Source organism: Ammospiza nelsoni, chromosome 1 (genome assembly GCF_027579445.1).
Source record: "Ammospiza nelsoni isolate bAmmNel1 chromosome 1, bAmmNel1.pri, whole genome shotgun sequence".
Classification (NCBI taxonomy): Eukaryota; Metazoa; Chordata; class Aves; order Passeriformes; family Passerellidae; genus Ammospiza; species Ammospiza nelsoni.
In genome coordinates this window covers 137,058,538-137,080,276 of record NC_080633.1, presented here as the reverse complement: position 1 = coordinate 137,080,276, position 21,739 = coordinate 137,058,538, and the positions used below count along the sequence as shown (strand labels likewise).

The 21,739-nt window shown below is 42.4% G+C and overlaps 1 protein-coding gene and 1 long non-coding RNA gene across 2 annotated transcripts; one reads left to right on the top strand and one right to left on the bottom strand.

The window, feature by feature from the left end:
* The first annotated feature begins 213 nt into the window (after positions 1-213).
* Positions 214-21,739, top strand: COLEC10 (collectin subfamily member 10). The gene is made up of 6 exons (XM_059476286.1): positions 214-473; positions 12,773-12,844; positions 14,219-14,290; positions 16,360-16,413; positions 17,391-17,486; positions 18,306-21,739. Exons 1-6 carry the CDS (start codon positions 326-328, stop codon positions 18,695-18,697), a joined length of 834 nt encoding a protein of 277 aa, XP_059332269.1. The 5' UTR covers positions 214-325; the 3' UTR covers positions 18,698-21,739.
* On the bottom strand, positions 6,709-8,707 carry LOC132069554 (uncharacterized). Its single transcript, XR_009417803.1, has 3 exons — positions 8,596-8,707; positions 7,505-7,605; positions 6,709-6,906 (listed from the first exon to the last, which is right to left on the bottom strand). It is a non-coding gene; the product is annotated as an uncharacterized LOC132069554 (long non-coding RNA).

Below are 21,739 nucleotides of genomic sequence, written 5' to 3'. Positions count from 1 at the left end.
GATTCAGTGCTGAGAGGCAAAAAAGTTACAAGAGAGATATTCCCATATGTTGGAGAAATTTTCCATGGCAAAAGCAGCTAAATGTCTCATTCAGATAAGAGATAAATTGGAATAAACAGCTGTCAGTGTTAAATAAATATCCTGGATAATGTGCAGGACAGAAATAACTACAGCATCGTCAAACTCCTTTCTTCACTTTATTTAGCTGCTCTTGCATGTAGCTCCCAAGCTTTCCACTGCTCCAGTTAGTGAAGCATTTATTTTTGAGTCAGCTGCATTTCTTAAGACTGCAACAACGAAAGGCATTTCCTGAGAAACTGCAAGGATGAGCAGCAAGAAAGAACAACAGCTAACGACATATGGGACCCTTGTAGTGCTTTTTATCTTGCAAGTTCAGATTTTTGGTTTTGATGTTGATAATCGACCTACAACAGATGTCTGCTCAACACACACAATTTTGCCTGGACCAAAAGGTGAGGAATTATCAGGTTGCTAATGCTGAGACCAGTACTGATAAAGGCTGATTTTTTATCAGTGGAGACTTGGAGGGCTTGTGGCATGGGCTGGGCATGAAAGATGTGAAATATTGCAGACTGTACAAACATCTGGTAATCTGTAACTGTAATAGGGGGAAATGGAGAAGCAAGGACATTTAAATTTTCATTTCTTTAGTTTCAGGAACAGTGTCACATATTTTCATATAAGTTAGAGGTGTCTTTTTGCATCTTTCCTCAGCTACACAAATCTTCTGTTATTTCTTGTGCTCACCACACAATGAAAATAGCTAACAGACACAAACTGAGGGACTTGTTTAAAAGTAGGTACATCTTGTGAACTGTTAATGGTCTGCTTTGCATCTACAGATAGGGAGAGATACACAATCTTTAAAATTACCAAACTGCCATTATTTTCAAATGTTTATTTGTAAATACATCTCGGCTACATTCATCAGTCCTGATTCAGTAGCTCTTGTTGAATTAAACAGGACCTTTGCTAACCTTTGCTAGAGATTTTAACAATAACTAGATCAACTCTGGCATGTACAGGTCTTTTATCTTCAAAACACTTTGCAAATATCTGAAACCAAATTTTTTGCATTAACTTACTTTTTCTGTAAGACAACTAATATCAGTGGAGTTGCCTGAAGGGTATCTTATTAGGTCCATGACATACAAATCTATCTTGCAGTGACAGATCTAAAATATATATTCCACACCATGGCTATTGCAGTTCCAAACTATTGCTTTCTCTTTAGTAATTCATTGTATTTTTCTATAGGCTACAAACTGAGAGGAAAAAAATCCAGCTGATTTAAATTTAAAGCAGAAAAAATATTATCAAGTCAAGAGCACTGCTACAGACTCATTTGTTTTTATGATGGATTATTCAAATGCATGTTGCTTAAAGGACCATTTTTAATCAGGAAATTAATTTCTTTATGATTAAAATCCAAGCTTAAATTTTGGCTGCCACAGCATATATGCAGAGAGATGTAATGATCCCCAAGGGAGCTAGTGGGTGCTGGTTTAGTTAGTATCTAAGTAATGGCAGGCTGGAGAACAAAGTTTGACAGAATTGTGTTTAACAAGTCACAAGGCTAATGAGGGGGGTCTTGTGACAACACAGAGTAGCTGGGACTCCAGCTGGCTTCTGTGGTCTACCTTGTATAGGGAGCATTTGAAGGGTAGATATTATTATCCTTTGTAAGTGCAATACTGAGAAAGTCAGGGTTTAGTCATTACCAGTCCTATTTTTCCTGGCTGACATCACAACACAAGATGAGACCAGCAGTTTATTGGCACAGCTCAATCTACTACTTTAAATCACCATCCCCAAGATCCATGATAGGAAGAAGGAGTACTGAGTATAAATCACCTCCAAATTACTAGCTCATATGCCCTGCAGGTCATCAAATACATTTTGGAGACTATGTGATATGATCCTATAAGATTAATTTCAGGTCCTTCCAGAGCTGAGCTTATCCAGGACAGTTACAAGTAGCCCTTAATGGCACTGGTTGTTCCAGCTTCCAGTCATCAGGGCAATTAAAGACAAAACAGGCTGAGTGTGTGAACTACTCTGGTACTTCTCAGGCACCCTTGTAGCCAAGTACGAAAAATGCTTACCTAATATGCCAGAAGAAAGTCTGTCCTGCTGTCAGTTTTCCTTCATCCATCTAATGTTTATGACTCAGAGCACATGGTCCCAAGCTCATAACCACAGCCATAGGCAGAACTCTGCTGTTTAAACTCTAAGCTTGATAACAGACAAGCCTCTGACTTTTGCTGCTTTAGTTTTGGTTTTTTTCCCCTGTGCTACATCTCTTGTGTCCCTTTGTCCATTGTTCTCTTTAAAATGGGTTTTGACTCATCCTGAACAAGTTTTACCCCCTCCCCTCCACCTGCTCAGCATCTCAGCCATGATGAAACATGGTGGTGCTCCCAGAAGACAGAGGTGCTGATCTCACACACTGCTTTGACCAGCTGTTTCACCATCACAGGTTAGATTCCTGTTGTGGCAACTTCCTCTTTCCATGAGAACATGGAAGTGCCTAATAGGCCAAAGCAACCAGAAAGCAAGGGATTAAAAGGTATTCAATAGCTGTAAGACACTGCCCACCTCACCTCTCCCACTGCAAGGCATAAATTGTCCTACAGGCCAGATCCAATCTGTGTGCTCCAAGTGGGATGGACCCCGGTCCATCAGCAGAGATAGATGCTGCTGTTTCCATCACACAGCACAGTGGAGAGGAGAGCACTGAGTGAGAAGTGGGGGGGTTTGGACAGTTCAGAATTTATTACTCTTTATTGCCTGCACTATTGGAGGATGCATGACTCAACCCTCTCTAGGCATCCACAGTTGTTACAGGAGCAAATTCTCAACCTCTTCACATGCTCACCCTGAAAATCACCTGTTCAAGAAGGGTTGTGTAGATAGGCCACTTACACAATCCACATGTAACTTGTCCAAGTTACTTTGTGCTCGCCATATTCTTCAAAAACATCTCTTTGCTATGTTCATACCTGAGATGTCACAAGAGAAGAATGACATGAGCAGTGGGATGAAGAAAGTGTAACTGCAGGCTGATTACCAGAAAAGTCTTCAAATCACCTGCAACAGCCCCACCAACTCCCAGAAAGAATAAGGCAAAACCAGCAGCCATTGTGTACAACAGTAAGAGCTAGAAAATATACTCTGGAATACTGCAGACTCCCAGGAAGAGAAGGGATGCAGTGGATGTCCTGTCAGGTTTGCCGTTGTGCTGCAAGGACAGCAGCGTGTCCGAGCTCCGGTGCGCGGTGCAGCGAACCCCGCGGGTTCCAGCCCCACCTCTGGGGGCTCACACGGTGCCCACCAGGTGCTGCTGTCCCCCCCAGCTGCTGGTTCCCCTCGCTGGGACAAGCAAATGAAACCTGAAGCCTGTTTGCCAAGAATTTATGCAAAGAAATTTGCCAAATGGGCACTCCAGAAAAGCAGAAAATTATAAAGAAGAGAGAGGCAAAACTTGTCACTCTTCTCCATTTCCTTTTCTAGGCAACACTCAGGCTTCTTCTCAAAAAGAGGGGATTATTTTCAATGAAAAGAGCCCACTGCAATGGCTGTCTTGTACTGCCTTCCTGAAAAAAGATTTGAGGTACACAGCCAGCTGGCTTATATGGCAGTAAAGAACAGAAATGTGTGAGGCATTTTCTAGGATTCTTCTAGGAACATCCCTGCCCTTCTTTTCCACTGCCCCCCCACCAAAACCAAAACAAAACAAAAGTAAAAAAAAAAAAAAAAAAAAAAAAAAAAAGTAGATATTTTCAGTGTTTGTAACCAGTGATTTTTGATGTTTGACCCAAGATGTTAGGAACAACTTGGTCCCAGCTGGGCTGTTGTGGAAGAGAAACTCTGAAAAACTTACACCTTACATCAGCTAACACAGATTCACAGCAGGGTAACTGGGGCAATAATGAGCATGCTTTGTACTTCATTGACTTCTTGAGTCCAAAGAGAACCAGGAAATGAAGCATAAATGAAATAATGAATTTTCCAGGGCAGCCAGGTTATTGGTCTAGCAAAAGTAGTCATGGACCTATTCCTTACTTTCTACCCTTCCAAGCCTGCAAGCAAAGCAGGCTGGCTGCTGCTGCTGAGAAAGGGTCTGGGACTGTGGGGAGGCAGCAGCTGGCACAGTGAGAGCAAAGGCACCAGCTGTTGTGCCCTGGCAGCATCAGGAGGATCAGGCTCTGCCCCCTGGACTCTGCCTTTGAGGGGTGTCCCAGCTCTGTCCTTCCTCCCAGCCTGCTCTCCCCTGGAGACTGCAAGGAGGTTTTAAGTGGGCTGTTGACATGGATGAGACAGGAGTTGACCTGCTGTGAGTAAATCAATAAGCAACAACATGAGGGTAGAAACAAGCAGAGGACGACCCCAAACTCTGACTTCTGAACTCCCATTAAGTATGTGAGCAGGGGCTGGCACTGCAGAAGCTGTTTTCACATGGATTCATGGGCTCTCAGCACTTCAGAAGACTCTAGACCTTGCTATCTGTCCCTGATCCAGTTCATTTTCTTTGAAATCCAGACACAAGAACTTTGAAAGTCTTGAATCAGATCCAGGTTGAGAAACCGGAATAAGATGAAATTTGAAGAACACCGGGAGTTTCCCATAGCAGTTTAGATTTAAAATGTTTCTTTATCATTATTTCTGACAAATTATGATTATAAACTCTGTGACATTGGCTGGTACCTCAAAATAGCATTTACTGTGGTCACCAGTATAGCTGTCCATCTCTCAGCTTTAATTGTGCTTACGCAGTTCCACTCCTGGAAAATCTCAAAGCCTTTCAGAAACCAGATATGCTGCTATCCACGTTGCCTTCCAAAAATACAGATTGCCTTACCACATCCTATAGCTGTTCAAATCTATAACTAAATTTCCCTCTTAGTGCCTCATTTTTGATCTGAAGAGTCCTTTAATTTCAACACATAATTCTATTTTTCATGGCTTCTAGAATTCCTTGTTTTAGCACAGAGTAAATTTCTGGAAATTATCAGGCTGAGCTACAAAGCTCAGGGGATTTAAATACATAAATTCAACAGACAGAGGGTCTGTATTTCTTACCAGTGGCAGTCTGATTCCTCACTGAAGCCACCATAATTCATGGGTCTCTGAGATCATGTCAGAATGGCAGCACAAGAGGCTGGGAAAATCAAATCATGCAGACCAAGTAAAAGGAGAATCAAGAATGATTAAAATTATTTCTGTGTTATTTTAAAGAAATAATGTATATTCCATTCATGCACAAAGATCCACACTTTCAAATAATACAAGTCAGCAGAGGTTCACTGAGCCTTTTGAAGGCTTGGGTATGCCCCGTGCAATGCAATATGAGAGGAGGGTGTTTCTAATGAAGTCAAATTTATAAGTAGAAAGGCAATCAGAAAATTCTTTTCTTTTTTCTTTAAGATTCTTTTTATTTCACAGGGAGGGTCTTGCATTGCATAATTTGAACCTGGGTGAAGAAAGATAATCTGTGTAAGAATCGTGCATACGTAGGAGCCCTGCATGTTCCTGCAGGACACCTGGGAAGGTGACCATGGGTGCAGTTTCACACTACAGCTGAGCACACAACTCAGTTCTCAGGTTTTCTGACAAAAAAGGGAGGCCAAACATCTTTTTCTTCCACTCTGACCATGTGGTCTCTGCTCCAGCTTGTGCTGGCTCAGCTATTTCACAGACTCACAGAATATTCTGAGCTGGAAGGGACCCACGAGGATCATTGAATGCAACTCTCACAGGAATGGCCCATGTAGGGACTGAACCCACCATCCCAGCATGGGGCTCTGCCAAACCAGGCTCTGCACTGAGCTGCTCAGCTCACTCACTAAAAAGGTGTGTCTGCCTCATTGATATTCCTCTGTTTAGGGAAATGAATTTCTTCCAAATAGGGTGAAAAGAGTGCTCAACATCAGGCAGAGAGAAGGGAGGCATGCAGGACAGTGCTGGGAACTGAGCGGAGGAGGAAGGACAGGGAAGGGAACATCACGTCCGAGAGGCAGCTGATGTCAAGAACTCCTGTCCTCACTAGCCAAATGCAGCGTGAAAGCAAGAATGCACACTCTTATGGGAAATTTGCTAAGGATCTAAATGACACTGAAAGTGAAATCAGAGGAAATTTTGAGTCTTTCCATTGACGTAACTGTGACGCGCTCATCCATTGGAAATACAAACAGGGCTGTGTTTGCTTATTTCTTAAAGTCTGTGACTCCCTCTAGTGACAAACCCTCTCGGCAGATATTGTGCATGCCCAAGTGCTGCAAAGGTTCTTCCTGCTCAGGCTCACTCAGTGTCCCAAGCTACACAGCTAATCCTGTGAGGCTCTTCCAGGAGGGCAGGCATTCAGTTGCCCCTGTAGGGTTCTCAAGGCTTCAGAATTATGCTCATCTCCTTATCGTTTCAGTTTGGATAAGGACAGACAGAAGTCACCTGTACTCTTCACATTCAGTCTCTAGAGGTGGGGAGGGTCCATCTGCTACCTCAGGTGGGACTAAGAGCATGAAACACGGAGCTCAGCAGAACTGTGTCAAACGTAGCAAATTCCATACAAAGCCTTTGTGGTAGGGCATTGGCTGTGCCTAGGAATGATAAATGAATCTAAGGCAAGCAGTGCAAAGCTGCTTGTCTTGCCTAAGAATACCACCATGTGGTACTCTCATCAAGATTAGAAGAAAGATTCTCATCCTTCCCCCCTCAGGTTAAATTAGTCATTAGGCTCTGGGCTTTCCAAAGACTCTTTGGCTGGTAGTGGCATTTTTTCAGTTTAGAGTATCTGGTGTAGGAGACAACTGTGCTGTAGCCCAGCATAAGTGATGTTTCTATCATTTGAAAGGGTGGGCATGTCCTGGGTTCTGGAGGGAGACACACCTGCAAAAGAGAGGATGAGAGAGCATTAACATTTCTGTAGTATTTAGCTGACCTGAGGCCGGGGCACACCAGCACACCTGACAAAGTGTTCCCAGGGAATTTCTCAGGACAGCTCCAAATGTGCTGAGAGCTACTCATGCATAAGCCCAGCTCAGAGTCTCCTCTCAGCCTGCAGAAATGCTCTCAGCCTGATGCAGATAAACATGGGCTCTGAAACCCCCAGGAATTACACCCAGGTTTTCCAAGAGCCGTGGTCAGCCGTTGATTACAAGACTTGGAGAGTCACTAAATAACTGCAAACAATATCTGTGAACTTGAAAACATCCTAAGTTCATGAATACAAACCAGATAAATTTCCTACAAAAGATTCATCAGGGAAATCTAAGTCACTTAAAGGTCAGTAAGTTCTTACTAATTAAATTCTTTAGTTATTTAGTGTTTTTTAGTCAAACGCCAAAAAAGACAGAGCCCCTTTCAACTGCCTAAAACTCCTGCTGGTGATTGGACCTTCAGCATTTTCCTGAGCTTGTTTATAGAAGGTCTGCAGTTCCTTCTCAATTACAATTAAAATTTTCTAATGGCTGCAAAATTTACTTACTTCTTATGGCTTCTGCTCTTCTGCCTTGCACAGTCCCAAGCTGGAAGAGTCTAGTAATTTACTGCTTCAGGTGTTTCTTTTAGCAATCTGGTGTTTCATATCTGTGACACACAAGAAACCAATCAACTTGAGGAAATGCTAACAAGGCTGAGAAATAGTCTTACTTCAGTTAATGACTCCAAGTGCTTCTTCACCCATGCTTCAAATGCCAGTGCAGTATAATATCTGACATCTCTGCAACCACACTTTTAAAGTGACAATCTGCTAATTAGGTTAAAATTTAACCTGACACTGCCCCAAGTGCAAGGCAGCACGAAGGAGAGCTTAACCTCTAGGTATAGATAACAAGGTCAGGGATCAGAAAATTTGTGTTGCACAAAGCACAGTACTACAGAACTCAAAAAACCAGTCCAGAGTACTAGCAGGACAGATTTTTTTCCCCCTGGAAGACTAAAAAAAAAAAAAAGGTGTCTAATGCAGTCGGATGGCTTGTCCACATGAAGTCTCAGAGGAAAGGGAGGGATACTTATAGTAAACTAGAAAAAAAGCCAGCTCAACCCCTGCCCAAAACAGTCAGCAACCTCTCAGTCTCCCCTACTTGGTTGCAAATCATAGCAAGACCACAAGAGGGAAGCACAACCCAGGAGTTCACGTTTTTGCCAAAATTTGAGATCACAGCACACAGCAGCTCAAGGAGGACGCAGCACGTACCATGTTAACAGATACTGGGCTTAATCTAGTCTTAAATTAACGATAAAATGGTATCACTAACTAATACTTTTTCTTTCTACCCTTGTTTTGTAATGGCCTAGCTATTCTCAGATGACAGATGGGGAGAAAAGCAGGATTACCCTCTCTTACAGACAAATTATTGTGCTTCCCATTTTCCTGGATATGAAAAGTAAGACAGAGTGTGGCAGGCTTCTTTACACCTAGATGAAACAGGTGATGGAACTTATTTCCCTCTCCCTTAGGCTTTTAGAGGTCTTAAGAAAAATTTGGATCACATGAGGTGCTAATAAAAGTTGAGGCACTGCCTGACCTCTGGAAATCCCCAGAACAAACTTTGCCACACCCTTCACTCCTCTCACCTGGCAGCTCTCAGGCTAATGGTCCATACAGGACAAAGTAGCTTCAACTCCAGCAGCCCTAGGTGTGAAAATCTTGTTCCAAAGTCCATCAGGAAAAGTCACTGGATCTTTCAGTGGTTCAAAATGCTGAAACTGAGACAGGAATAAAACATCTTCAGAAAGTAATTTGCAGCTTCTCCACTTGTATATTGACTTTCTTTCCTGGGTTCTATTTTTAGGATTAACTGTTTCACAAATGAGAAAGAGAGAGATGGAGGGAGGAAGGGAGGATCTTGCACAGAGATCTTCCTTCTGCAGCAAGCACCAGTACTTCCATAGCTTTAACTCTGCAGAGCAGGCTGCAGAGAATGTAACTGATTGGTCTGAGAAAGGTGAGGAGGATGACAAGCCCTGGTTTGGAAGGTCAGCAGGAACATAGTTTGTTTTCCAAAGGCCAAGGAACCTCCTTCAGCAGCTTCTATACCAGACCCAGAATTACAGCTTTTTTTTACACAAAGGAATTCATTCCACAGGGAAAGGCTGGACATGAAAAGCCTCCCCCCTCTCCCTTCCTTGTCAGAGAACACAGTCCATTTGTGAAATACTGCCATGTTGCATTTCTAGTCAAGATTCATTCAGCCTTTCCAGCCTTTGGATCGTGCACTGCCTCCTTTCTATTGTCACACATATTTCCCCCTGTGTGGGTTTGCAGATGATGATGAGATCAGCTCTTAACCTGCTCCCAAACTGTCCTTTCACAAACTCTTTATCAGCCTCTGGGAACTTCTCTGAATTTCTGAACTACTGAAAAGTGACTTTTGCACTTTCACAGGGGTTTCATGCATGGATTTGGAAAGAACAATTTCCTCTTGTTAGCATTGAAGTCAACAGCAAAATTAAACCATGCATTCTCTAGCTCTGCTGTTTGATGGTCAGTAGAATCATAAAATCATAGAACAGTCTGGGTTGGAAAGAACCTTAAAGATCATCTAGTTCCAATCCCCCTGCCATGAATAGAGACACCTTTCCACTGGACCTGCTTGCTCAGAGCCCCATTCTGCCTGGCCTTGAATACTTCCAGGGATGGGGCATCCACAGCTTCTCTAGGCTCACCACCATCACACTATGGAATTTCTTTCTAATATCTAACCTAAATCTACTCTCCTTCAGGTAAACTCATCCCCTCTTGTCCTGTCCCTACATGTCCTTGTAAAAACTCTCTCTCCCTCTTTCTTGTAGGTTCCCTTCAGGTACTGGAATGCTGCAATTAGGTCACCCCGAGGCCTTTTTTTTCCCCTAGGCTGAACAAAACCAAATGTCTCAGCTTTTCCTCATAGGAAAATCCTCATTTTCAAACCCTCTGACCAACTTGGTGTCCTCCTCTGGACTTGCTCCAACAGGTCCATGTCCTTTTTCTGTTGAGGACCCCAGAGGTGGATGCAGCACTGCAGAGCAGAGTGAAGGGGCAGAATGACCTCCTTGACCTGCTGCCCACTCTGCTTTTGATGGAGTCCAGAACAGGTCTGACTTTCTGGTCTGTGAGTGCCCATTGCCAGCTCATGTCCAGCCTCCCATCCAGCAGCACCCCCAAGTCCTGCTGGGCAGGGCTGGAACCCAGTAAAAGCAGACATCCTTCCATCAGCTCCCAGCTCAGACCCACAGCTTCTGCTGAATATTTAAGGAGCTTGGCTTTTAGAAATATACAGTAGCTTTTACAGTATTTTTAAGACCTAGTGAAAAGAGAGATGTTTAGAATTTATATTGCTGACTGCTTTTAGACTTTACCTGTGGAAGCTGGTGTTAAAAAAAATGCCTGAGCAAGCCAGCCAGCACACAGCACATTGTTTCCTCCTTGTCCATCTCTTCAGCAGCTGCTTCCTCCCTTCAATGTGAACTGAAGTTCAGCCCTTTATCTTCCTCAGCTTGGCCCACTGACCTTCCCCCCAAAGAGCATCCTGACCAACAGGGTGAGTCTGCCCTTCACAAGAGTCCCAGCATGGAAGGGTTTTTTCAGCATAAAGGGACAGGCTCAGCTCAGTCCATGTAACTGGAATGGAAAGGTGCCAAACAGCTAAAACTAAATTTTATGTGCTGTGCAGTTAATGTGCAGCACTTCTCATCTGCTGTCACTCTACAGAGCAGCCCATGACATGCTACCTCTGACTACAGAAGTAGAAGGCCAGGAGTGAGTGGGGCAGTATTTTTCAGAAAAAAAAAGGAGACCAACATAATGATCAGTCTTAAAGCAACCATGGGAAGGTACTTTCTACCCAGCACACTAAAAAAAAAATCACTGAGCTATTTGCCAGAGGATATTCATTATAAGGGCCGAAGGTATAAATGGGTTTAAAAGACACAAGGTTAATTGGTGGAGGGAGGAATCACTAGTGGCTGTTCATGAGGGGAGGGGATATATCACATTCACATTTTCTGAAAAACCCCTTCACCCAGGATTTTTCTCCTGGGAAGTGGAGAAGACTCAGAGAAAAGGGAAAACAAATCTTTATCTCATTTGCTTCTCCTGTGTTGTGCTCACATGTGGAATGTGTTTGGAGATTGTTTACCACAGGTGATTGTTTCATTGGATTTCTGGTGTGAGTGTTTTCACTCATTGGCCAATCAGTGCCAAGCTGTGTTGGGACTCTGGAGAGTGTCACAAGTTTTCATTATGATCTTTTTAGCCTTCTGTAATTATCCTTTTTGTATTCTTTAGTATAGTTTAGTATAGCATTCTTTGATATAATATAGCATCATAAAATAATATATTAGCCTTCTGAGAACGTGGAGTCAGATTCATCATTCATCCCTGCCACGAGGGTCCCAGCAAATACAATAGGGATGCAGTGCTTGGCTCAGTTAAGCACTGAGACCATTGCTGTGAGAGGCTGGAAGTGGCTGCCTGGGCCATAGTCACCCTCTGTGCACCTCAGTTCCCTGTACACTTTCTGCTGGGGCTGCAAGTGTGGCACCACCAAGGCACCACCCTTGGTGAGACAGGTTATTGCTCTTGTCACACGCTGCTGTTCTGTCCTCACCTCTCTGGCTGACATCCAGGCACACTTCCCTCCCTTGGCTCTCCATACACTGAACAACCAACTGGCTGCCACTACCACGTGAGATCCTGGCTGAGCCAAGAGGCTGTGGCCCTGCTCCCCACTGCACAGCAAGGCTCATTGCCAACCAGGGCAGGGAACAATGGGAGAGGCTCTGGAAGGCTGCCCTGTTCAGTGAGGGCCCTCTGCTGCAGGCAAGTCATGTGTCTCCTCCCCACCTCTGCTGGGGGGAGAAAAAAAACCTTCCTCTTATGATCTGGCTCCAAACTAATGAGATGACAAAATCATCTTTAGTCTTTCTTTCCTGCCTTCTTGCCTTCCATGCAAAGCAACCTTGTATGCTACTTTTGGAAGGAAATAACATTTCTTTCTGACTAACTGCTGCCTTGCACCTTTACCCTATGCACTGCACAGTGAGAGACTGTCTTCCAACAGTGAAAGTGCTTATACAGAACCAAACAGGAACCTGTGTAATAGGGTCTCAATCTCTTTTAGAGAAATCTCTGCACTACCATAATAAATGCAATGATTTTGCCTCTTACAGATACTCTCTGCATGACCTTTCAAAATAAAGCATGGGAGTAATTGCAAAACAAGTTTCTTGTATCAACATACAAATGCCATCTGTCAAAAAATGAAGGCAAGAATTGTGTCATATTAAGTGCCAAGGTCTATGTCAAGATCTATTTCAACATATTTACATTCTTCTCATTCCAAATGCATCTGCATACCCTGAACACAGAGTCACTAGGAAGGGAATCACTAGGAACAATTAATAAACACCTGTTGCCTCCCTTGGCAGTTTGCCCCTGTGTGCTCAAGTTTCCCAATACCAAAAGATTGGTTTATTTATCTGCTTTATAGCTAAAAATGTATAAAGTGTAGGAGTAGGAATTGCTGTTGTATAATTTTCATGTTGTAACAGTTTCTCTGAAAGGGAAAGCTTTTCACTTTTCCTAATGATGGCCAGATTCCTCATCTCTTTTCTGAAAATTTATCCCATGGCTGCTGTGCCTTCAATGTGAAGTAAAAAGAAATCAGTAGGGGAAAAATCCCCATGAACTTTTCTTTCTGAATGTGTTTAGTTGTACTTACTGCACTAAGAGAAATGTACCATGATGTTTTATTTTCTGGTTTTTTGGAAGGGGATGAAGGTGAAAAGGGAGACAGAGGAGAAGTAGGCAAACAAGGAAAGGTTGGACCAAAAGGACCAAAAGGTATTTATGATGGTTTGTTGTCTATTGCTGGCATATGAATATCATTATACACAACTGTACTGATGCATATGATTATGAAATTAAAAGCATATGATGCTTTTAATTTCTGTTTCACCAGTGGATTTCACAATCCTGTCAAATATTAATTGGTAAACGTAACAATACTTAGCTTGGTTCAATTCCTATTGATACTTAAGACAAATATATAGCTGTCATGAGTGTGATTCAGAAAACCTATATCATATACATAATCAGAAAGATTACTCTTACTGAAATTAGTCTTTAGTTGAAATTGAATTTTGACCATTATTGCCTAGCAATATGTCAGGGTGCTCAATAAAATTTGGTGTCAGTTGTCTGTATTCTGCAGACAAAGCAAACAAAGCCATACACACACAAATAAAAAGTTCCTCTGATCAAACAGCATCAAAGATGAGAACAAGGACTTACAGATGTTTCAGGACTTGGCTCAATTAAATACGTTCCATACCCACAGTGTGACCTGGGCACATCATTTAGAGGCACCAGATGTGACCATGTCAGCCTTGTTTGCACACTCTAATTTGAAAGCTTAATTTATCTTTATAGTTTAATGACAATGCATGTCCAAGATCTTCCTTCTTTGACTGTGGCTTAAGACTCATCAGGAAAGTTTTTACTTTTATAGAAACTTCAAAATCACTCTGTTATTATTGTTATAACAAAAAACTTCTTCCATTTTTAAATGCATTCTTATGATTTCACTTCTTACCTTAAAATGAACATCAGGTAAGATACAAGGAATTCCGGGAATCAACCATTTACAAAGCATCTTATTGATGTTAAAGTCCTTTTGCAAACTGAGATTCCCTAGATTGGCCTGTCATCATTAGACAGCTATTTCAGAACTTACACTATTTATTAATCAATTAAAAAGGACACCTGTTATTTTGGTGCTCTGAAGACTGGGAAAATGCATACAGCAAAATTAGTAGCTCCCTACTTGCAGGCCTGCTTTGAGAAGGACTCCCAGCAAAGCCACAAGGACTTAGGAAAGCGTTTTGCCTGGAGTGAAGAAAAATAAAAGGTGTCAGCCTGGTTAGGCTGTGAAGTAAATCACTAGCAGATTTAGTTTCTATTTTCTCTAAGACAATATGATGTTTGAACAGGCAGTTTTGTTAAGGTTCTATGCCATGTCCTACTGTTGTACCCTAGAGGAGCAGAGAACTGGCTGTACTCTCCAAAATATCCTCAGGGCTGTGCTCACTTCACTTTGCTACACAGGCAGACTGGCCACACTCGGGAAAAACAGCAGCAGTAGAGACCTAAAGAGTGCCTCAGAAAAGAAATTACAGCAACCATCCATACTCATTTCCTCTTCATTTCTGCTCTTAGGAAACAAAGGACCGGTGGGTGATGTTGGTGACCAGGGAATGCTTGGTAAAATTGGTCCAATTGGTGGAAAGGGTAAGCTCTGGTCTGGGAATTTTCTTGGGGTTTTTTCCCTCAAGGTAAATATGTGCTTTATGAGAGCTCCGGATATGGACCAATATTAGATAATGGTACAACCAATGCTCTCCAAATAAAGTTATGAATAAAGACTGGTTATGAGAGCAAACTGAAATAACCTAGTTTTATTTCTTCACACAATATATACAACTCATTTGGCTAAAATAATTTCTTTTATGAGTTAAGACATCAATCCCCTTTGATGGATCTAGTTGAAGGTGTTTCTGCTCATTGCATGGGGGTTGGACTAGACGACCTTTAAAGGTCACTTCCACCCCAAACTATTCTACAATTCCGTGGTAAAAGAGGATGGGAGAAATTCAGTACCTGTGAAGTAAATGCTCTGAACACTCCAAGAGACAAATATGTGCCTTTGATTTGGATGCTGAAGGCCTAAGGCAATGTCCTGCTGCTGCTGAGGATGCCACACCTGCACTGCTGTGGGTCATGTGAGCAAGAAATGCACAGGACATCTCAGTTCTTGTAAGGAACTAACGCAGGAATTTTAAAAAGGTGCTCACATAAGCAGGGATTGCAACTATTTGCAAATCAAGGTAGATTCCAAATCTGCCTGGACAATCATTTATAGAAATTGTGCTCTATTTATCTTGAGAAGAAGCTCAGACATTCCGTTCTGATATTCCTAAAGAGCTACTTAAAAGGAATATTGCTTCTGCCACAAGGAGACCTGCCTTGAAAGCTGATGAGGGACACCACCATTGCCAGGAGAACTCTGGGGTCTCAAACCAGCAAATCAACTTGGATACACTGTTGAGTGGATGGAACAGTCTCTCTGGAGAGCTTCTCAAACCACTGTTTTTAATAAACCTTTCATGGCCTCCAGCCAGCCTCAGTATCAGGCAAGAAGAAAATATTTTGACCTGAGGGATTAATTTTCAGAAGTGCCTAGAAAACTGAAAACTCAGAGAGTTATCTCCTAAAATGTCTTCAATCCCCAAAGGAGACAAAAAATGAAGACTCTCACAAGTTGCTTTTCTTTATCTGAAAGTAAACCAATGTTCTGAGCCTTTAAATCAAGCTCTCTTTTAATCTGAATGCACAATTTATAGTCCCCTTACAGTTTTTTCTCATTTTTTTTTATTTGTGGAAGCAAAGGTCACTTTTTGAATTTATGACTAAACATTGGAGTTCTTAATGAAGCAAGCCTGAAATTCCAGCTTGCAAGTGTGCAGTGGGTGTGCTGCTAATTAAAATGACAGCCAACATCTAAATTCTTTAAAAAACCACAACCATATAAAGTAAAAAGCACATAAAAACATGGTCATCAATAAGGCAGAGCAAGTATTAGAATGTTTTGACCTCTGAAAGTTTTATTCATAAAAGAGCTGACGAATTTCCGATAAAGTCCAGCTGTTCCTGACCCCAATTCCAACTGAGGTTTTTTAAAGAACAGGTCACCTCCAGTTATATAGTAGCAGAGCATTTGGAGAAGTATTTCTATCATTCTTATAATTTACAAAAGAGAATTGGCTGAGAGTTGGAGAGTTTGCAGTTGGATGCAAATAAATCCCATTTCCATAAGCTGACCTGAAATGCTGCTCCTTAATGCAGGTGCCAGCTGCTGCACCCACACTCAATCTCTTGCACGCACAAATTCAGTGGCTTAGAGCACATCTGCTGCCTCCTCTCACCATGGAGCTGCTGAACCTGGGGGAGGGCTCTGTCCTGCAGCCCCTGAGAGAACCCAGATCTCACCTTTTCAAGATTTCTTAAGTGCTTTCAGCCTCTCAGGATCATTTTGCAGTTTATATTTAAAGTAAGTGGTACCAGGAGCCAGCAGCACACAAGATGCCTGTGTTATCAGTGAGTTAGCTATTAAAGGGCTCTCATTTCCATGCACCAGAATTAATCATGGTTTGTTTAACTTGGCATGTCTTCCAGTACAGTCCATCAGAGCTTCCTATCAAAAAGCACACTGTTAATATATTATTAAATGGGTTTTTGAATATGCTTCCCTGACATATGCACTCTCTGAGATCTGAGAATATATTTTCCTCTTTATTCAGGTGACAAAGGAGCCAAAGGCTTACCAGGGGTTTCAGGAAAAAAAGGAAAAGCAGGTATGCTATGCATCCATCTGTGCAGACTGGTCAAATCTGCTGGATCTTTGATTTCAGGGTTGGTTTGTAAGAAATTCCATGAAATTATGAGGGCCAAGAAAAATACATTGAAATGCCCAAGAAGAATAAATGAAATGTAATTGAGGCCCAAGGAGAATAGATGAAATGTAAGGAGGAGACTGAAAATGTTTCGTTGAAGAAAATAAAGGATAGTGTGGGGACATGACTGATTCCTATGAATATACCAGCATGCACAAAATATGAAGTCACTCAAATTCATGGGTAATATTTGGTATAATAAAAACTAACACACAGGCCAGCAGTATGCATTTAAACTGGATACTAGAAGAAAGTTTCTTAGTATAAAAGGAATTAAGCCCTTTAACAGTTTCCTAATAGGAGCATGGGAAGAAAAAGTAAGTGATATTGGATTAAAACAATCTGTTATCAAATGAATGCAATGCATTTGCTTACAGGAGGAGAATTTTACTCTGATGCACTAGTAACCTAGTAACCTTGAATGACTACCCACCTTGAACATATACTAGTGTTTATTTTTAAGACATTGCATATAAAATGACCATTTGGTGCTTAATGGGAAACCATCAGCAACTGATTTTCTTTCTGAGAAAAACAAAAAGAACAAACAAAACCTCTAGCAAGCCAAATTCCAGGTTAAAAAAAATAAAAGAAAAATATTAACTGAGACTTCAGGGCTTGAATTCTATTGATTTTTGGGTCAGTATTAACTTGCTTAAGCCAGTTAGCAAGGGAGTGTACAGAGTGTACAGAGCCAAAACATTAAACACTTTGATCAACAGCAGTGTAGCCAGCAGGGGAAGGCAAGACTGGCCCTCCATAAGTGGAGCCCAGATCTTCAAAAGCTTTGGAAGTGGGCTAGAGGTGACTCTCCACACACACACACACACCCAAATGCTTCTAAATAGGTAAATCCTCTGTCCTCTGTATTGCATCAGGCACGGTCTGTGACTGTGGGAGATACCGCAGATTTGTCGGACAGCTGAATATCAATGTCGCTCGTCTTAACACATCCATCAAGTTTCTGAAGAATGGTAAGGATCCTTGAATATTTGAGGGGATTTACTTGACTCCAATAACAGGTGTCATTGCTATTCTTCAACCACTGTTGATCTATGGAAGTGTGGGGTGACTCCTGAATTATTTGGGAGAGTGTTCATTTTCTGAGGCCTAACTCTGCTCAAGACCGCTCCAGCACCACTCCTGCAATCCATTAGCAGAGACAATCAATTTCCAGCAATCCAGACATGATCCTTGGCACTGCTTATTCACTAGGCTATAAACTCACTGGTTGAGAGTCTGCTTTTAAAGCTGCTGAGCAACCAAAATTTTCTTCCGAGTCAATGCCACAGTGCTACAGCAGCTCTGAATATCAGGCCATATCTAAAATGTCTTATCTTAGCAGTCACATTCATTCGCCTCTACATGGAAAGGGCCTGAAAAGCTATTTATACCACTGTGATTCTACCCCTAGGCACTCTTTCACAATCTATATTCAAGAACATACAAAGCAATAGGGCGATCCAGAATCAGACATTGCCATTTGACAATTTAGCGTGCCTTAAGCTGATTCCTAGACTAGACATCCAGGAAATAAAACTGAAGTGTCACAGGAGACATGCCAATCAGGACTGAGTAGTTCTTGTCCTAATGTGTGCTAAGAGCTTGACAATCCCATTAGTCACATCAATCTCTGATCGTGTCCTCATCGTTCATCATAAATACAGTGGTGGGAATACTTTTCCTCCTTCCCTTTTATTAATTCTAATGTAAAATCATCTTATTGTCATATTGGAATAGAATAACCTTCAGCATCTGTTGACATGCCATTAAGCAATTTTTCTTCTTCAAAGTTATAGCAGGTATCAGAGAGACAGATGAGAAATTCTATTACATTGTGAAAGAAGAGAAGAATTACAGAGAAGCCTTGATCCACTGCAGGGATAGAGGAGGATCACTGGCCATGCCTAAAGATGAGGCAACCAATGCCTTGCTTGCTGACTACATCTCCAACAGCGGCCTGTTCCGAGCCTTCATTGGGCTGAATGACATGGAAAGAGAAGGACAGTTTGTGTATGCAGACAACAGCCCACTGCAGAACTACAGCAACTGGAAGCAAGGGGAGCCTCATGACCCAGCTGGTCACGAGGACTGTGTGGAAATGCTCAGCACAGGAGAATGGAATGACTCTGAGTGCCAAGTCACCATCTACTTTGTCTGTGAATTCCTCAAGAACAGGAAATAAAAGTGCCAGAGAATGTACCTGGCACCTGCTGTACATACAATAACCCATCTTCATTCATTTACAGTAGGGAGAGTAAATCAGGGATAGGAAACCAGGGACTCAATCCAGCCTTCACATCACTGGGCTAAGCAAGAGTAACTGCTGTGTGGTCATCAGTGACTGTAAAGTCAGCATAGGTCTGCAGGGGGCATCCAGCCAGCTGTGAATTTTCATTTCATTTCTACATGCATTTTAGGGTTGGCATTTTTATGTGTAATTTAGGGGTAAATTTAGAGCCTGAAGAAGTGAATAGAATTTCACCAGTTCCAGAAATAGTAAGATCATTGGTATTTGAAGTACTGATGTGGTTTGCGAAGTCCACAGATGGAAAGAGCATGACCTTCATTAATCTCTGACTTGCACAGGGAGTCCCAGTAATTTCCCTTATGACTTCAGAGCTCAAAGTAAAGATTTTAAGTATCTCTTGAAAAAAATCCTTCTTTTGTTAGAATCATAATTTGAGGTGGAAGGTATTTCTGGAGGTCATTTGGGTAAATCTTGCATGCAAAGTAGGACCAACTTCAAACTTAGAAGTTGTTATACTCTCCTTAATTTGGCTGTGCAATTATATTGCCTGATAAGCATTTATCTGGTCTTCTGTAAAGCCTTTGACATGGTCCCCTTCAATAACATTCTCTTTAAACTGGAGAAATTGATTCAATGGGTGGACTATAAGGTGGATAAATTGGTTAGATGGCTGCATCCAGAGGGTGTTGGTCAATGGCTCAGAGTCCCAATGGACATCAGGGACAAGGGATATCCCTCAGGGATCTGTAGTGGGACGAGCACTATTTAATATCTTCATTAATGACACAGACAAAGGCATGAAGTGCACCCTCAGCACATTTGCAGATGGCACCAAGCTGGGTGGTGCAGTTGACACACCTGAAGGATGGGCTGCCATTCAGAGGGATCTGGATGCCATGAAGGAAGTGGTCCATGGGATCATTATGAGGTTTAACAAGACCAAGTGCAATGTGCTGCACTTGAGTAGGGGCAACCCCTGGAATCAGTCCAGGTGAGGGATGAACAGATCAAGGGCAGCCCTGCCCAGCAGGACTTGGGGTGCTGCTGGATGTCAGGCTGGACATGAGCCAGCAATGTGCACTCACAGGCCACAAAGCCAAACAGGTCCTGGCTGCATCCAAAGCCCTGTGATTCTGTCCCTCTGCTTTGCTCTGGTGAGGCCCCACCTGCAGTGCTGTGTCAGCTCTGGGGTCCCCAGCACAGAAAGGCTATGGACCTGTTGGAGCAAGTCGAGAGGAGGCCATCAAGGTGATTAGCAGGATGGAGCATCTCTCCTAAGAGGAAAGGCTGAGAGATTTGGTTTTGTTCAGCCTGGAAAAAAAAAAAAAAAGGCTTTGGGGTGACCCAATTGCAGCATTCCAGTACCTGAAGGGAGCCTACAAGAAAGGTGGAGAGAGAGTTTTTACAATGACTTGTGACAGGACAAGGGGGGATGAGTTTACCTGAAGGAGAGTAGATTTAGGTTAGATATTAGAAAGAAATTCCATAGTGTGAGGATGGTGAGCCCAGAGAAATTGGGAATACCCCATCCCTGGAATTGTTCAAGGCCAGGCTGGATGGAGCTTTGAGCAACCTGGTCTAGTGGAAAGAGGCCCTGCCCACAGTATGGGGGCTTGAACTGGATGATGTTTAAGGTTCCTTCCAACCCAAACCATTCTATGATTCTACGCAGAAGAGATCTTGCTTATCTCTGTTTTCAACTCTATCATCCATCAGGCCGGCCTGAAATGTGAGGAATTAATTGTACATAGGCATGCAAGCCTACACAGCTTGTAGGGAACCTATAAACAGATGGAGTAGTTCTAGTGTCTGAATTCCCCAAAATCTGTGATAAGCATACAGAAGTCTAGCACAAAGAGAACAGTGTAAAGGAAACAACACCATTCCTGTAGGCTGTGAACAGGCACATATCATAAAAGCTATACCACGTGCCCTGCTGGTTTAACAAGTGATTCTAGGAACATATTAACTCCCTAACGCAGAAGCCAGTGACGTTTCATGTTTAAGTTAAAATCACCCAAGCCTTTGTAACACAGGAAGAAGCTATAGAACAGGTTTCATCCCCCAAGAACCCAGATTCAGGTGTGGTTGAACAACTTAGTCATGCAGTTCAGCGGGACTCACTAAAAATGATGAGCACTGAACATAAAGGCTCTGCTGTCACTGCCTGGCTACTTAGATCTCCATGTCACAATGCCCACAAGAATCACATTTTCATATATTTGCGAATACTGACAGAGTTTTTTCCTTCACACACATCAAGTGCTTAGTCATGGTTTGCCTTTCCTCAGAGCAAAGAAAAACCTCAGAGTTATCACAATGCAAGTCTGTAGGTTTTCCTTCCCACCAACACTAAAAATTAAGGAAAGCTATCTGGAAGCTAAGGAGAATGCTAGATGGTTGGCACCACACTGCAACATTCCCTGCGTACCACAGCCCTCCTCTGGGTATACAAAGAGCTGGCCATACCATCAGCTAGTAATGCAGAGGGTCAGCTCTGAGCCTCCCTTCTCCTGCTGAGTACAGCACTGCAAAGGCAACCAAACAAGCATGTGTCCTCAACCTCACCCTGAACGGGAAAATTCTCCAAACATTTGCCTGGTTGTTTGACTCCAAGTTCACCTCTGAGCATTGACCAACACAGGAGCATCCCAGGTGACTCTGTGACTCAGAACCACTCTTGTAATCTGGTTTCTCTGACACTTGTTTCTCCAGAAAACCTCCTGTTGCTACCAGCAGTAAATTATCTGCGTTGCTACACTCCCTCCAGGAAACCATTCAAACCTGTGAATAAAGAGGTGGGACCACATTTCTTTTCATTGCTCCCCTTCTATGCTATGAGACTATTTGGGCAAACAAGTTCACTTTGCATGATGTAACTCAGCCTGAATTGTCCCCTCTCTGGGAATTGATATTCCTCAAAACTAGGCAGAATTACATTTTTAGGATCTATTGTAATAAACTCGTTAAGATAAA